The sequence below is a fragment of the Colias croceus genome, chromosome 26 (assembly GCF_905220415.1).
Source record: "Colias croceus chromosome 26, ilColCroc2.1".
Lineage (NCBI taxonomy): Eukaryota > Metazoa > Arthropoda > Insecta > Lepidoptera > Pieridae > Colias > Colias croceus.
Genome location: NC_059562.1, coordinates 2921245 through 2940406, shown reverse-complemented (window position 1 = coordinate 2940406; position 19162 = coordinate 2921245). Strand labels below are relative to the sequence as shown.

At 34.1% G+C, this 19162-nt stretch overlaps 2 protein-coding genes and 1 long non-coding RNA gene across 3 annotated transcripts; 1 reads left to right on the top strand and 2 right to left on the bottom strand.

Moving 5' to 3' along the window:
- Positions 1-1185: 1185 nt before the first annotated feature.
- On the bottom strand, positions 1186-3359 carry LOC123703557 (heat shock protein 68-like). The gene has a single exon (XM_045651625.1). It carries the CDS (start codon positions 3222-3224, stop codon positions 1326-1328), a length of 1899 nt encoding a protein of 632 aa, XP_045507581.1. The 5' UTR covers positions 3225-3359; the 3' UTR covers positions 1186-1325.
- Positions 3360-11421: 8062 nt separating this feature from the next.
- Positions 11422-13979, bottom strand: LOC123703437 (heat shock protein 83). Its single transcript, XM_045651432.1, has one exon. The coding sequence runs from the start codon at positions 13840-13842 to the stop codon at positions 11686-11688; it is 2157 nt and encodes a 718-aa protein (XP_045507388.1). The 5' UTR covers positions 13843-13979; the 3' UTR covers positions 11422-11685.
- Positions 13980-16512: 2533 nt separating this feature from the next.
- LOC123703488 lies at positions 16513-17606 on the top strand. Its single transcript, XR_006753003.1, has 2 exons — positions 16513-16754; positions 17322-17606. It is a non-coding gene; the product is annotated as an uncharacterized LOC123703488 (long non-coding RNA).
- The last annotated feature ends 1556 nt before the right edge of the window (positions 17607-19162 follow it).

The following is a 19162-nucleotide window of genomic DNA, read 5'->3' as shown; positions in this document are numbered from 1 at the left end:
CTGATAAGTTGCATAGCAGTAGCTATGGTGTTGACAGTAATGCAAAACTATTTGAACCACAGTAATTTCTTTTTTAGAAAATCGGTGACAAAACTGAACGTTCCGGGAAGGACAATTTTTTTGATTTTCTTTTTTATTTTTTTATATTTTATTTTTGTTATATAAGGTTATTATATTTTAACTATTATCACAGTAACTGATTATCCTGGACCAAATAAAACCTTAAAAGATGGTACCTTTCTAACAAAAAAGTTAAGAAATGATTTAATAAACGCGTAAGAGTAAGCAGGGGACAGCGTAAAATTACACATTTTTCAATGGTTATTTATAATTAACTTAACTTTATTTTAGATTAAGTCATAGTTTTTGTTAAAAAAACAAAATATTGTATACGTTTCTTCACTTTGATAGCATATATAAATAATTCTGGCAACTACTTCATTATATAGAATTTAATGAATTCGAGGGACAGGTGAAAATCAGGGGGTATACATTTTTGTGAAAATGCCCTCTAATAAGATTCACATTCTAAATCTACGATGATTGTTGCCACCTGGCGGGTAATAGCATAATTATTCTTATGTTGTTTTAGTTCGTAAAATGGAAACTAGATAGCGTCCGACAAAGTTTTCAAGTTAATAATTAACGCCATCTATTGGGTAATAATGCAACTTTTATTTGTATACGAAATTGAAATTATATTTTTTTTAAAGTGTTTGACGATCATGGACGTATAAAAAAAAAGATCTTTTTTCATACGTCCATTGACGTATAAAAAAAATATAAAAGACGTATAAAAAAAGAACTTTTTTTATACGTCCATTGACATTGTGTTTGTTTATTATGTTTCAAAGATATGTGTACCAGTGTGTAGGTACCTATCAAAAATAAATAGTTAATTACTCACATGAAAACGCTATTTATAGTGGAATGATCCTGAAAGCTGCTCCAGCCTTCAATTCATAACATCAAAATATTTATAATTGAAATAAAAAAAATTGTAACCAGATTCACAATAATGTTATACAAATGAGAAGAATGTTGTTTAATAATTATTATTTAATTCATATTGCCTTTGAATTTGGTGATTGGTCTGTTTTTGTGTTGTATGTACCTATGTGTTATATTGTCATGTGTACTACTTATTAATACAGTATTAATTATTATTAAAATAAAACAACCAAGTTATATTTAACTTAAATTTATTTTTAAATCAACAGATGATCACACACTGCAGCCAAATAAATTATTATCAGTCTTAAAACATAGTATCACAATACTGATCAGATCACTTGACACAAAAATAAATTAGGTGGATCTTTGGTTTAATCAACTTCCTCGACAGTCGGTCCACTGGCGTGTTGTTGTGGACCAGTGCCAGGCATGCCTCCAGCCCCAGCGCCGTGCAGCTTGCTCATGATGGGCGAGCAGACTCGCTGGAGGTCCTTCAACTTGTGTTCGTATTCTTCCTGCTCCGCCAAGGTGTTATTGTCCAGCCAACGCAGTGCCTCGTCGCACTCGCGGCGAGCAGAGTTCTTGTCGTCCTCGCTCAACTTCGCTCCAGCGTCGTCCAGCGCCTGTCGCACGCTGAACACATAGGACTCGAGCTGGTTGCGCGCCGCTACCCGCTGTCGCTGTTTCTCATCCTCCTCCTTGTAGCGTTCTGCTTCTGACAACATCCTGTCGATCTCCGCCTGCGATAGCCTGCCCTTGTCGTTCTTAATTACTATGTTCTTGCTACGACCGGTGCTGTTCTCCTTCGCAGACACGTTAAGGATACCGTTAGCGTCCAAATCGAATGTGACGTCGATCTTTGGAACTCCTCGTGGTGCTGGTGGAATACCAGTGAGGTCGAATGTGCCCAAGAGGTTGTTATCCTTTGTCATCGCACGCTCTCCCTCGTATACTTGAATGGTAACAGCGGGCTGGTTGTCAGAATAGGTGGTAAATGTTTGAGACTGTTTGCAGGGAATCTTGCTATTTCTTTCGATGATCTTAGTCATGACTCCTCCCGCTGTCTCAATACCGAGAGATAGTGGTGCGACGTCGACTAGGAGCACATCCTGGATCTTAGCATCAGTAGAGCCGCTCAAGATGGCAGCCTGTACAGCAGCGCCGTAAGCCACAGCCTCGTCGGGGTTGATGGACAAGTTGAGTTTCTTGCCGCAGAAGAAGTTCTGTAGCAGTGTCTGGATCTTAGGGATGCGAGTTGACCCACCGACGAGTACGACATCATGGATTTGGCTCTTGTCCATTTTGGCATCTTTCAAAGCTTTCTCTACTGGTTCTAAGGTACCACGGAAGAGATCAGCGTTCAATTCTTCAAAGCGAGCACGTGAAACGCGGGTGTAGAAGTCGATTCCCTCATAAAGGGCATCAATTTCAATAGTGGCCTCAGTGCTAGATGACAAAGTGCGTTTCGCGCGTTCGGCGGCGGTGCGGAGGCGTCTCAGCGCGCGTGGGTTGGAACGCAGATCTTTCTTGTATTTGCGTAGGAACTCCTCTGATAGATGGTTAACGAGCCTATTGTCGAAGTCCTCACCTCCAAGATGTGTATCACCAGCCGTCGATTTCACTTCAAACAGTGATCCTTCATCGATTGTTAGAATCGATACGTCGAATGTGCCGCCACCAAGATCGAAAATCAAAACATTGCGTTCGCCCTTCAAGTTCTTGTCTAAGCCATACGCCAGCGCGGCTGCAGTGGGTTCGTTGATGATACGTAGTACATTCAAACCGGCGATGGCTCCGGCGTCCTTCGTGGCCTGACGCTGTGAGTCATTGAAGTAGGCTGGTACTGTGATGACGGCGTCTCGAACTGTAGATCCAATGTAAGCTTCAGCTGTCTCCTTCATTTTTACCAAAACCATGCTACTGATCTCTTCTGGTGCAAATCGCTTCATTTCCCCTTTAAATTCAACCTGGATCTTCGGTTTGCCACAATCATTGATGACTTTGAAAGGCCAATGTTTCATGTCCTGTTGAATTTTTTGGTCATCAAACTTGCGTCCAATTAACCGTTTCGCGTCGAAAACTGTGTTGTTGGGGTTCAAAGCCACTTGATTCTTCGCTGCATCACCAATCAGACGCTCTGTATCCGTGAAAGCTACGTATGATGGTGTGGTACGGTTGCCTTGGTCGTTTGCGATGATCTCCACATTTCCATGTTGCCAAACTCCAACACAAGAGTATGTTGTACCAAGATCAATTCCAACTGCGGGCATTTTGATTTTGAATTATTTAACTTTTATCACACAATAACTCTTCAACAAACTTATATCGCAGGATAATATTCGCCTCGGTTCTCACCGAACTCTTCGTCTTCACGGTATCGTATTTCAAATTATTCTGACTTCCCGCGCTCAGTTCGCGCTTATATATTCAAGCGAATGTATGATCTAGAATTCTCTACGTAGTACTAGAACGACCAATAGCATAAACGATGTCATCGAACATTCGAGAACGCGCTGTATCTGCCAATCACAACACAATACGTCATCAAGAGGGGCGGGTCAAAATGTAAAAAGGGATATCGAATGGAAAAAATTTCCCAATATATGGGGAAAATTTTAAAATAAATGTTCGATCAAAGTAATATACATAAGTGCATGTATTAATTTTTCGTTGGTATATAATATATTATTGTTTTTGAATTACTGTTATATACTTTGTTTGGTAAAAGAATGGATCTGGAAATATATTTTTCTTATATAGTTGAACAAATACATCTACATTATTGCTTTCTACACATAAAATAAAATGGAACCAAAAGGTGCGTTTTTTATGTTGTCGGTTGCTACCCAAAACGTAAAAGTAGCCGATAGCGCGTTTTAAAAATCCCTCCCAAGTCCCAACTGCAATTTAAACTGTAATTTTCTTGTAACAGAGTGTACATTGTATATGTAAATTATGTTGAAATATTATCCTCAAATAAAAATAATCAATCAGTTTAAATTATAGTGATAAAATATGAATCTAATAAAATTGAACATTAAGTACAAAGTTAAATTTGAAATTTTTACTACGGCATCACTGTTATTAGTGACACACATTGATAATCCTTACTAAAACGAGATAGCTTTATGCATTGTACGTGTGGTAAGAGAGACAAATAATCGTATAACATGAATAGGCTGTCAATGTGTGCTTCAGGTATTCATGTACGTAAAAGTTGCTGTACTTTTATGGAACTTTCAAGATTTTTCTGGAATTTAAAAAGAGATGGGAACATTGTTTACGCATCGAAAAGAAACCATGCATAACTTTTATTTTTCTTACTACATATTTGGCATTGCATCGATAGAAAATTATTTTAAGGACGCTATAACGTATTTTTACAAAAACACGCTGTTTTTCGGTACCATTTTAACTTAAAGCAATTACACGTGAGAACATAGTAATATCTTAATTTAAAGATAATATATTCAGCTCTACGTTCATCTTATAAAAATTGTACGACGTCATACAAAATTGTCGCTGAAATACGTTTTTTCCATCACAATAAACGCATAAAATGCAAAAAAATGGGGTCTAAACCGGTACCATTTTAGGAAAATTAAGAGCCTAATCTATCTTCTTAACTATATCTTATTGAGGGATATATAGTCCTTTATATATGGTGTAATTTTTATGAATCTAAATCAAAATTTTATTTCAATAATGAGCTAAATTAAAAATACTTGTCGATTTCTTCATACATTTTGTTCTCGCGGTTCGTCAGACCGCGCTCAGAAGCGCTCTTGGAAGGACGGGTGTATCGCTCCTCGTGCCAAAAATAAAAACGAAATAAAAAAGATTATTGTGCGTGCACTGTCTTTTTCGTGATTTGAAATATTTGATACTTTTTATGAGTAAACTGTATAAGTTTCATATTCCAATTATTTGTAATTTAAAATTATGTTTTTAAAATTACCTTGCCTGAGATCCTCTTTTTTATGGGTTGTTGAATAGATTGGTGGGGTAAAACAATTCAAGATGGCGTCGATGAAAATTTGGCTTTTTTTCGTGATGGGTGTCATTTTCATAGTTTTTGGGGTAGCTATTACCGAATATGAGGTCAAAACTGAAATCCAAGATGGCGCCGACGAAAATTTTACATCTTTTCGTCATGGGTGTCATTTTCATGGTTTTTGGGGTAGCTATTAACGAATATGAGGTCAAAACTATAATCCAAGATGGCGCCGACAAAAATTTTACAACTTTTCGTCATGGGTGTCATTTTCATGGTTTTTGGGGTAGCTATTAACCAATATGAGGTCAAAACTGAAATCCAAGATGGCGCCGACGAAAATTTTACATCTTTTCGTCATGGGTGTCATTTTCATGGTTTTTGGGGTAGCTATTAACGAATATGAGGTCAAAACTATAATCCAAGATGGCGCCGACAAAAATTTTACATCTTTTCGTCATGGGTGTCATTTTCATGGTTTTTGGGGTAGCTATTAACCAATATGAGGTCAAAACTGAAATCCAAGATGGCGCCGACGAAAATTTTACATCTTTTCGTCATGGGTGTCATTTTCATGGTTTTTGGGGTAGCTATTATCGAATATGAGGTCAAAACTATAATCCAAGATGGCGCCGACGAAAAATTTGACATCTTTTCATCATGGGTGTCATTTTCATGGTTTTTGGGATAGCTATTAACGAATATGAGGTCAAAACTATAATCCAAGATGGCGCTGACGAAAATTTGACATTTTTCGTGATGGGTGTCATTTTCATGGTTTTTGGGGTAGCTATTAACGAATATGAGGTCAAAACTAAAATCCAAGATGGTCGTCGAATTTCAAGATCGCGTCATGGTAATACTGTCGCGTTATGGAGCAAGGCGGCGATTTTGGTATCTATGAATCTCGCCAAAGAAGTTTCACTCCTGACACGTTTTCTCGGCACACACGTTCTTTTTTATTTTATTCTCTTCGTTTAAATGTTTTAGATAAACTTTATTTTAAATAAAGTTTAGCGAATATATTTAAAGAATATATTTAAAGTTACTAATATCTGTCAGAATATTAACATGATTGCCACAGAGTTGCGTTTTATATTAAATTTCTAAATATGCATTTCAATGTTCTTTAAAATTGTTTTTTTTAAGACTTTCTACAAAACTGTGGTTGTTAACGTTTTTGTTATTTTATTTAAGTTTACTTTAAAGGAGTAAGAAAAATATACCTAATTATCGACGGTTACATTGGGGATTTGGTAATAGCTGTCTCAAAAACCTTGAAAATGACACCCATGCCGAAAAGATGTAAAGTTTCGTCGACACCATCTTGGATTTTAGTTTTGACCTCATATTGGTTAATAGATACCCCAAAAACCATGAAAATGACACCCATGACGAAAATATGTAAAATTTTCGTCGGCGCCATCTTGGATTTTAGTTTTGACCTCATATTCGTTAATAGCTACCCCAATAACCATGAAAATGACACCCGTGACGAAATGATGTAAAATTTTCGTCGGCGCCATCTTCGATTTTAGTTTTGACCTCATATTGGTTAATAGCTACCCCAAAAACCATGAAAATGACACCCATGTCGAAAAGATGTAAAATTTTCGTCGGCGCCATCTTGGATTTTAGTTTTGACCTCATGTTCGTTAATAGCTACCCCAATAACCATGAAAATGACACCCATGAAGAAAATATATAAAATTTTTGTCGGCGCCATCTTGGATTTTAGTTTTGACCTCATATTGGTTAATAGCTACCTCAAAAACCATGAAAATGACACCCGTGACGAAATGATGTCAAATTGTCGTCGGCGCCATTTTGGATTTTAGATTTGACCTCATACTTATTTAATAGCTACTCCAACTCCTTGAAAATGACACCCATGACGAAAAGATTTCAAATTTTCGTCGGTGCCATCTTGGATTTTAGTTTTGACCTCATATTGGTTAATAGCTACCCCAAAAACCACCCACATTTGCAAATGTGTTTGCTACTTAGGAAAAGTTCATATTTAAAGATATAGGTAATGTGAATGTGTGGTAACGAATTTAATTTATTTCATCCCGACTGTTTCTCGGAATAACATACATTTACTAAGAATTGCTTACAATGCCGGGTTTAATATATTGCCGGTAACATATAATATTATGTATGATAATAATTCTTAAAAAAGTATTTTATACATTTCTTAAAAAGCTTCGATATTGTATACAATAATACAATTCATATTCAAATTGTTGTAAAATAGTCACACTTTTTTAAGTTGGTTGAATACACTAAAATACTTTTAAGGATCGTACCTACTAATAAGAGTAACAAAATGAATTTTTAAAGTTCCCAGTAATCTTCTGGAATCAATTTCAATAAAAATATAAAAAAAAATAATATCAAGTATGAAGATGGTCTATAAAATGGAATGCGCTATGTTTACGTGAGCGCGATGTTCCCGCGAACCACGTGGCGACGTTAGATACCTAAATTTGAGTAACGCAGATTTGTGACAGCGTCCTTAAACATCATAATATAAACACAGCGGCCTCTATAATTTTGCAATAGAAGTTATTTTTGGCGCGACCAAGTTAAATACGAAAATAATGATATGACTAAACACCGAGATTGATTTATTTTTAGATATTAGGACATAAATATCTTAGAGACTATAATAAGAAATCTTTACATTCCAAGTATATTTTTAATTTAACTGTAAGTACCTACTTATTAGGTACCTACCAATTAAATGCAATACAACAAGTGAATTTAAAAATATTATGTAACTTACCTGAAAATATTTATAATCAATAATAGTTGATAAATGAATGGATAAATGTGCAATTTTATTGATTAGATGCAATCTACTTCGTACTGATTTATAACTTTTATTAAATTTTCTCCTAATTTTATATTTTTATCAAAATAGAAAAATTAAAATAAGGTACCTACCTTTGCAGCATATCAAAATTATAAAATGGGATTGTTATGACTTTATTATTTAATTTGGAACATTGGTAGGTACCTAGTAGTTATAAAACCAAATTTAATTTTATTTGGAACTTACAGATTTTTTTTATTTAATCCGTACCTAACTAGATAGATAACAAGATAGACAATAAATAATACACGCACTCAATTTTCTAATATTTTATTTCGTATATATATACAATATACATATTTCAATTTGTACAATGTACAATGTAAGTACCTATTCATTATTCAAATTTAGATAACAAAGTAAATACGAATCTTTCTAGAACGTTATTATTTATTTATTTATTTTCGGAAAGCCAACAATTATTTACACCAATACAATTTTATAGGTACATAAAATTTCCGTGTCACAATATTAGTTACCATACTCCTCCAAAACGGCTGGACCGATTCTCATGAAATTTTCATACCCCTAAGTGATCAGAGTAAAGCAGAAGAACGTAATTGCCGGGACAGTTAGTAGACATTATACAAACACCATATAAATTAAAACAAATCCCTGTTTTGATAAAACATAATGTAAGAATTTTTATGAAGTTACAATATATTATAAGTATGTAAGTACCTATCAGCTGCTTTGTATTTTTGTAAAGCTAACCGTGTATTAGAAATTTCTAGACGTCCGGCTCAGAATAAAGGGAATGCTTATAATTTTTATGAATAGTTGAAAATATATCTAGGGATATGGAAATAAATAATACAGTAAGTATGTACTTAGAAATGAAATATGGCATGAATTTTTATACGCTTATTTTTCAAGAAAGCATAAGTATTTAAACTCTTTCTATTTAAAACCAGTAACAATATTTATTCAATTCATATTGTAAAAAATACCATTTATACTACTGCTACTTGTACATAATTATTATATTTTAAATAAATAAGGCTTTTAAAATGTATTAAAATCACAATTTTTTTATTATTTTATAATGCAAAACGTAAATAAAGTCGTTACATAATATAATATTCGGCAACTTACTACTATTTCTTTGTAAAATCACAGGTTTCGTTTAAATAATACCTAGCAAAACTCATTGCGCCCTTTGACATTTAAACCTAGACTTTCTTTCTAGAAGCTGCATGTTCTAGTACACCTGCGCGTCGAAGTATATCGATTTAAAGCGCATTTGCTATTAAGGTCAGACAGGCGCAGTAAGTTTGTCTCGAATATTCGAGATTTCATGCAGCGAATTTAACACAATATGTATAAAACACAACACATACGCTATACATAGATGGGAATGATTCATATTTGTTTAGATTCAGAGATGATCAAATGTTCTATCAAATAGAATAAAGTGCTAATTAGCTAAGTAGACACATTTTTAACTTAATTTTATACTAAAATTTATTGTATTTGTCTTTTAACATGGAGTACCTACTTAGTTAGGTTCCTAATAGAAAAATATACAAAAAATTTAGCGACTAGAAGATCTAATCTGTGCTAGAAGTAAAAATGATATCTACTGATTGAACATACGGCATACCTACCAATACCATACCAATACAATATCTAAGAATTAAGATAATAAATAATATTGGTAAATATCATTTTTGCTTCTCTGACTAACAGGTCAACTCTAGTCTCTAAGGTAAACTTTATCTATATTATAATATTATATTATTTTTAACTATTATCCCTACCAATGTTGTGCTAATATCATAATATAGGTATGTAATTTTAACTCGTATCAAAGTACCTCTGACTGTCGGTTTCTTCGTCACGTCTAAATTACGGTATGAATGAAAGGCCCAAATAGTTTCAGACCGGTGAAACGTCACGTGTGTAACGTCGCGTCAGTAGACTGTATAACCAAGGGGTTCTGGGTTCGATTCCCGGCGAGGGGGACAAATAGAAATAGATGATAGAATTAACTAAAACGTAAAAAAATATTTGTTTTTATATTATTCAGGATAATAAGATAAAATCAAGAAATTATTGCATTGTCAGCGGACCATGATAAGAGTACAAAGTTTAAATTATATTTTTTTTCTTTCGTTAACGGTTAAAGCAAGTCAAAATAAAAAGAATCGGTTACAACATGGTTACAACTTACATGCACACATACAGGTGAAACTGATACGTGTGTTAATTTAATTAAACCGTCTGGCAGGAGCGCAGGAGGCTGATCAGTCCCTACAAAAGATCGATCAGTCATATACCTATTATACTAGCTGCTCCGTGCGGTTTCACCCCCGTGGCTCCACTCCTGTTAGTCGTAGCGTGATGATATGCCTATAGCCTTCCTCGATAAATAAGCTATCTAACACCGAAAGAATTTTTCAAATCTGACCAGTAGTTCCCGAGATTAGCGCGTTCAAACAAACAAACAAACTCCTCAGCTTTATAATATTAGTATAGATTCATAATGTATCTGCCCCATACCTATTACCTACCCAACTAAGGGGACAGGAGACTACACACATCGTCGTAATGTTTTTTTAATTAATTTCATTTTTATTTATTACCTAGGTACTTACCTGTTTTGTATTTTTAAAGTAATACGCAATAGTTCTTGAGTCTTGACGACTCACGACACAAAAGTAAAATGATTCAGCATCCTAGAGATAAGCCTAGAGATGACTGCATTATTTATATCATTACTAGCTTTCCACCCGCGGCATCGCCCGCGCATTCAAAGAAAAACCCGCATAGTTCCCGTTCCCGTGAGATTTCTGGGATAAATCCTATCCTATGTCCTTTCTCGGGTATCAAAATATCTCTATACCAAATTTCATGCAAATTGGTTCAGTTGTTAAGGCGTGATTGAGTAACAGACAGACAGACAGACAGAGTTACTTTCGCATTTATAATATTAGTATGGATTATAGACAGAGTCAAGAGTTAATAAGATACATTGTTTATGAACTGATGAAACATGGATGAAACTATGTACGATAATTCATAATTTTATTATTGTTTATTTCATCAAATCTAACTACAGTAATATTGTACAAAAAGGAAAAAATTGTATTTCTGTATTGTATGTTACGAATAAACTCAAAAACTTGAATATACCTACCTGTACTATACTTTCAGAAATTTTATTACAATACCACACAGTACAGTAGGTATGTAAGTACCTAGGTACTTACCTACCTAAGATTTTGCACAGGTATAGAATAAATATAAAAATTAGGTACCTATTACGAATATACATTTTGTGTTTCAGTGATGATACCTACCTCGCTAATTACTAGAATGTACAATAAATTTTGTGATGAAACTTTTCAGTGATAGCGAACTTGTTTTCTGTAGTTCCAAATTATTGCAAGACAGGCATTATGATATTATAAAATGTTGTCTTTAGTGAGTGTAATGTGAAAAATAATGAAATACCTACTTAGATTTTTCACTTTTTATGTAATGAAATCAAATGAAATGGGGAATTTAAAAATAAATAAATTATGTGTACCTATTGTAAGTTATACCTTTATAATGTATGTAGAAGTGTTAGGAAATGTTGAAATGAAAGATATTTTGAATATTTAATAATATTTTAATCATGTTGGAATCTTATATCTAACAATTGGAACGTTACAGCTATTTAAACATATTACATAGACATCCATTACAATTGTTAAAAATATTACAGGTTTAATGAAAACAAAAGAAGTATTATTATAATACTTATTTATTTTAAAATAATGGAATTTGAACTAAATCAGTCTTTGGCTGTACACCAGTGCACAAACAAAACACAAATGTACCATTAAATGGTTAATAATAGGCGGGAAATAGTTTAATCTACTTCTTCCATGCGGGATGCATCATCAGCATCACCCTCTAGTGGTGGCACATCTCCAACGGTGGCTTCCTCAACTTGTATTGGTTCGTCCTCATCAATGCCAAGACCAAGCTTGATCATGCGGTAGATGCGAGAAGCATGCACCTGGGGTTCATCAAGGGTGAAACCAGATGAAAGAAGAGCTGTCTCGTACAGAAGGATGACCAAGTCCTTAACAGCTTTGTCATTCTTGTCAGCTTCAGCCTTCTGCCTGAGCGTCTCAACAATCGAGTGGTCAGGGTTGATTTCAAGATGCTTCTTGGCAGCCATGTATCCCATAGTGGATGTGTCACGGAGAGCCTGTGCCTTCATGATACGCTCCATGTTCGCTGACCAGCCGTACTGCGCTGTGACAATGCAGCAAGGAGATTCAACAAGCCTGTTGGATACAACGACTTTCTCAACTTTGTTGTCAAGGATGTTCTTCATAACCTTGCAGAGGTTCTCAAACTTGACTTTGTCCTCCTCACGCTTCTTCTTTTCATCTTCATCCTCGGGAAGCTCTAGACCCTCCTTTGTGACTGAAACCAAGCTCTTGCCATCATACTCTTTCATCTGTTGTACTACATACTCATCAATGGGCTCTGTCATGTAGACTACTTCGAAGCCACGTTTCTTAACCCTCTCGACAAAGGATGAGTTGGCTACTTGATCTCTGTTTTCACCAGTGATGTAGTAGATGTGCTTCTGGTTCTCCTTCATGCGAGATACATATTCCTTAAGAGAGCAAGCCTCGTCGCCAGAGGCAGATGTGTGGTAACGAAGCAAATCAGCAAGCTTGTTGCGGTTCTGGGTGTCTTCGTGGATACCAAGTTTCAAGTTTTTGCTGAATTGTTCATAGAATTTCTTGTAGTTCTCCTTGTCTTCGGCCAACTCCTCGAAGAGTTCTAAGCATTTCTTAACTAAGTTCTTCCTAATTACTTTAAGGATTTTGTTTTGTTGTAACATTTCACGAGAAATGTTCAATGGCAAGTCTTCGCTGTCGACCACACCCCTGATGAAGTTTAGGTATTCAGGGATCAAGTCTTCGCAGTTGTCCATGATGAACACCCTTCGCACATACAATTTGATGTTGTTCTTGCGCTTCTTGTTCTCAAAGAGATCAAATGGAGCACGACGTGGGACAAAGAGGAGGGCGCGGAATTCAAGTTGACCTTCAACAGAGAAGTGTTTGACGGCCAGGTGGTCTTCCCAATCGTTTGTTAAGGATTTGTAGAAGTCACCATACTCTTCCTGTGTAATGTCATCAGCGTTACGCGTCCAGATGGGTTTGGTTTTGTTCAATTCCTCATCTTCAGAGTACTTTTCCTTGATAGTCTTCTTTTTCTTCTTCTTGTCCTTGCTGTCTTCGTCCTCATCCTCACCGACATCCTCGATTTTAGGTTTGTCATCTTCCTTGTCTTCCTCTTTCTTTTCCTCTTCAGCCTCGTCGTCCGAAAGCTCCTTTTCACGTTCCTTCTCAACGACAAGCTTGATCGGGTAACCGATGAATTGAGAGTGCTTCTTTACGATTTCCTTGATCTTTTGCTCTTCCATGTACTCGGCGAGGTCCTCCTTAACGTGGAGCACGATCTTTGTACCACGGCCGAGGGGCTCGCCGGGGTCTGGGCGCACGGTGAAGGAACCGCCCGCAGACGACTCCCACATGTACTGCTCGTCATCATTGTGCTTCGAGTGTACAGTGACACGGTCGGCGACTAGGTAGCACGAGTAGAAACCTACACCAAACTGACCGATCATGCTGATGTCAGCGCCGGCTTGTAAGGCTTCCATGAATGCCTTTGTGCCAGACTTGGCGATCGTACCCAAGTTGTTGACTAAATCAGCCTTTGTCATACCAATACCGGTATCAATGATGGTGAGGGTGCCCTCGCTCTTGTTGGGCACGATCTTGATGTACAACTCCTTGCCACTGTCCAATTTTGAGGGATCAGTGAGAGATTCATACCTGATCTTATCCAAAGCGTCAGATGAGTTAGAAATTAACTCACGAAGGAAGATTTCTTTGTTGGAGTAGAATGTGTTGATGATCAGTGACATAAGCTGGGCGATCTCCGCCTGGAAGGCGAAGGTCTCGACCTCCGCGGGCGCTGTCTCCATTTCTTCAGGCATTTTGGACTAGATTTAAATTAACTTCTATAAAAACTATCAATGCGGCGTGCAGTTGAATTGAATACACGTGGTATAATTTCGCAGCGAATAGCACTAATATAATCACTTCGCTTGTATTTCACAAATGACGCCGGCTCGTAGCATAAACTGGCTTTTATAGCTTTGCAAAACGGGCGACATCTGTGATCGAATAGAAACTTCTCGATTTAGTGGGGTAAATTCCAGGTGGACTCAACCTTTTTCAGTAACTTGAATGACTAATGAGTTTTGCTTTTAAAAATAGATAAGTAAATACTGATTAATCATTGTCATTTGAGTATGAGACATTATCATTTTAGAGATATATTGGAATACGATCAACGATTAATTTATTTGTAACATTGAGCAATAATAATGGAAGTAAATGATACGTAATTCATTTATTCGCAGGAAAAATGTTTTACAATAAAATTTACAGTGGTGGTATAATTATTATGTTTAAAATATGATTTGCACTATTTACCAGGGTCAGCGATGATACATGATTTGAAAAAAAAAATTTTTTTTCATCTCATTTAACATTAATCTTTCCTATTAACCTAAAATTACAAACAGCTGTTCTTAACATAGTATCATAATTTTTTTTAAGTTTTATAACTACATAAACCGCAAGTTGTGATCTACTGGTTTTAGTTTGTTTTAGTTGCATTCTTGTATAACTAATAATAATTAGGTACTATACATTTGTACAGGAAAGATACATATCTTCATATTTTCATTATTAAAATTCTCCTTATAAGTCAAAACCGGCCAAGTGCGAGTCGGGCTCGCGCACAAAGGGTTCCGTAGCAGCAAATATAATAAACTTATTATGTCAATTTATACATCATCGCGGATTTTTAAAGGTGTACAATACTGTAGTATATTTTTTGATCTATCTTATAAGGTTCAGCCATCGTTTTCAGTGTAAGCACAATAACTTAACCAAAATTACAGTTAAATCAACCTATCTCAAAAACTATAAGAGATACTTTGATCAAACCAAAAATCGTTGAAAGAGTTAATTAGCATGCATCACCTCTATTTTTTTTAGAATTTTATACCCCGTAGTTATAAAAATAGAGGGGGGGGGACATACTTTTTACGACTTTGAGAGCTGATATCTCAAAAACCGTTCACTTTAAGAAAAATGTTTTTTAGAAAACTTTATATCATTTTAAAAGACCTTTCCATTGATACCCCACACGGGTATGTACATCGAAAAAAAAAATTTCATCCCTCAGTTACATGTATGGGGGGCCCCACCCCCAATTCTTTTTTTTACTATTTAGTGTCATATTTTTGTAGCGGTTCATACAACACATATTCCCATCAAATTTCATCACTGTAGTACTTATAGTTTCCGAGTAAATCGGCTGTGACAGACGGACAGACGGACAGACGGACAGACGGACATGACGAAACTATAAGGGTTCCGTTTTTGCCATTTTGGCTACGGAACCCTAAAAATGGCTTATCGGCTTGTATTAATTTTGGATTAGCTGTATATTTTGTCTGCACTTGAGTTGTGACAACAATGCAATGTACAATAATAATATTTGTTGCATTAACCAAAAAATGTTTACAATACATGATTCAACTTTTTTGTTTAACTACTCACCACTAGATGGCGCCCTTATTTACGCTCAATAACTATATAGAATTTTCTGGATTGTTCGAGAACCTTCTATAGATTTTATTGTTAATCACACTATTTATATAGAATAAGTAATTATTTGTTATATAAAAAAGTAGGAAATAATAAATAATAATAATATTGTTTGCTTACAGCAAGCTTTCATTCATTATTTTCAAGATTTATACAAAAATAAAATTAAGTCTAGAACTTTCGAACTGTATCCGGTGAATGGTTTATCTTCTCGCCGCTATAAGCGCTAGTCGTTTCCGATTTGCCTTTTTATCGTTGAAAAGTACATCTAGAAATATGTTCTACGAATATTGATTTTCTGAATCTGAACAGTATTATGCACTTTTTACTTGCTTATAATGTATTTACGATACAAGCACTATTCATTATATGAAAAGTTTATGATTATTCGTTTTTAGACTCAAAAATATGTATTTCTACACCTAGGTACTTATTACTACACATTGTTTTATTTGATCCATTTAATTACCTACTAGGTTCCTACTAGTTGTATACGTAGTATATTATTATTAGTCTGTGCTACTAGGTATAAAATTACTTCTTATAAAATTTAATACCTAAATCTTGAAAGTTGAAAACTAAAATTTACTTAGGTATTTTATTTAGCACTGACCACCTACCGACTTGTAGGTGGGCATTTTCACAAAAATGTATACCCCCCTGATTTTCAACTGTCCCTCGAATTCATTAAATTCTATATAATGAAGTAGTTGCCAGAATTATTTATATATGTTATCAAAGTGATTATACGTATACAATATTTTGTTTTTTTAACAAAAACTATGACAAAATCTAAAATAAAGTTAAGTTAATCATAAATAACAATTGAAAAATGGGTAATTTTACGCTGTCCCCTGCTTACTCTTACGCGTTTATTAAATTATTTCTTAACTTTTTTGTAAGAAAGGTACCATCTTTTAAGGTTTTATTTGGTCCAGGATAATCAGTTACTGTGATAATAGTTAAAATATAATAATCTTATATAACAAAATAAAAGATAAAAAAATAAAAAATAAAATCAAAAAAATTGTCCTTCCCGGAACATTCAGTTGTGTCACCGATTTTCTAAAAAGAAAATTACTGTGGTTCAAATATTTTTGCATTACTGTCAACACCATAGCTACTGCTATGCAACTTATCAGGTTAGAAGCCCTCAGGGTCAAAAAACTGCTTAGAAGGAGTGCACGCGTGTTTGCAAGCCGCAGGGACCAAATTCTTCATTCAGGTATGTGACCATATTTTGGCTTATTTCTATCTATTTATCTTGTAGTATTTAGTTAATTTTGTTTTAAATGTTTTTATATGTAAGTTGATCAAAAGTTTTGATGAATATAAGTGTTGTGGTTATATTTTAAACCGTTTTTATTACTAGAGGATTATCAAATGTGACTTCCGCTGTGTGACTATTTGAGCGGTCACATATACGCTGAACGAAAAGTCACAACATGCCTGAACACATAAAGCAATGTTTACATGGCGATTTTCTTGAGCTATAAAAATATTTTTCCAAGACATTTTTGACTGAGTAGGAAACTACGGCAAAAAGTAGATTTCAAAAATAAAAATTATTTCCCCATACAAATCGCAACAGCTGATTGATCATTTTGCATGAGTAAGTAAAATTTTTTTTTGAAGAAAAAAAAGAAGCATTATGCAGAAAAAGAAACAAAATAAGCCAGCAGAACTAAGAATCTAGACAATGTACCTTGTATAAGTAAGTACTAAAGATAATAATGGAACAAAAATTAATTTTTTTCACGATATTTTTCATTGGTTTTTTTTTTATTTACAGATTAACCTTCGTGTTTGCAGCGTCCACTGAAACAAGATTTTTTTATCCAATATGGTGATTGAGATTATTTAAGGTTAATGTTATAAACGAATCACGAAGACTGATTATCGACTGATTAATTTGATTAGTGCCAATATAAAACATAAAAGAGACTTCTTATTCTTGAATCTTGATAGTAATTTACCCTTTAGATAAATAATAATAATGTGATGGCTTAAGCCCGAACTGATTGTGATAATTTAGTTTGAAGTTAAGTTAAGTTTATAATTATATTTATTATGTGTGCCTGCGTACTTTTTTTTCGCCATGTAAACGCACCCTTTCCTTTTTTGGGTATTCGGTTGTGTGACTGTCCCTATATTACGGAGCTGAATTTTTTAAATATTTCAGTAGATTTTACATTTAATGCCCTTCAAATCAGTCTCTTTAATGGAGAATAATACATAAGTGTAATATTTGTGGCCTTTTCTCTAAAAAAGTATCTAACATTTTAAATGTAAAGATAATAATGACAGTTAAAGTACCAGAGTCACAATACTGAATATACTATTGTTTTTTTTAATTAGCTTAGATCCAAAAGTTGGGAATAGTGAGTGTTTAAAATATACAAAATAACGATTTTAAGTTAATAAATAAACAATATCTAAAAATTCTTATATTTTGCACTGTTTTTCCAGCTACTGAATATAGTCACACAACTGATATAAAATTGCGAGACTTTCCATTGTGTCTTATTATTTTTACAGTTTTCTCATTTTAAACCCATCATATTATATGTTTTCTTGAAGTATATTGAATTTCCGTTTTAAAGAGACCAAAAAAAGTTTAAAATATAATACTATCAAAAAAAAATATATTTTTCAAGGAGGGGGTACATTTTTGTGAAAATGCCCAGGTACATTACCTATACAGCACCTATGCTACAACCTGCAATAAGGTAATAATCTGAGGCAACAAAAAGCACCTAACTCAAATACCTACCTACCTACCTACATACTTAGCAATTTTTTATTACCTAACTTTTATTTATGTAAGTATGTACTAAGTAATACCTAAATGTCATTCATTAGACAAAGCATGTTATAAAAACTTAAAAAATGATCAATGTCAGCTTGAAATTTAATTAAATTTTTTAAGTGAAATTCTGATAAGAAAATACTCCGGCCGCGGTATAGTAAATAATTATACCGGCAAAGACCGGAAATAATGAACTTACTTCATACTTGGTCAGCAGACATAATATATAAACGTGCCATACCTACATAACCTAAAAATTCTATAGTGATTCATAATATCTTATGTTATCAATGAAACGTTGAACTCATTCGATTCTACAGATTTAACTAAGTGAAATGGTCAATGAAAAAAATATTTAAGTGCCTTTTATACACTACCTAGGTTTTAGGAACTAACTTGCTAAATACTTAGGTACTTGTCATGGAATTTGGCGCGAAAAAATAATACCTACATAATTATAGGTAACTACATCATGATTAATCATAAAGATAAGGATGATCATCACTAAAATTTTTCTGTTTCAAACAATTTAAATTAAATACATAAAAAACATTTAGGTACATTGTTTAAATTTATAAATTAGGTACTAACGTCAGCTACAATTGAATATTCTGTGACATTACAGTAATTAATTTTTTAAACGTTTCAAAATGTTTAATTTATCTAAATTACTAAAGCGCCCTCTACTAGATTTATTGGTAAACATTTAAATTCACAGAACATTAAATTTTACCCATACAAAATTTTGTTTATTATCCATTCCATTTCGTTTTTATTATTATTTATTGAACTAACTAATGTTTACGGAATTAATTATTATATTT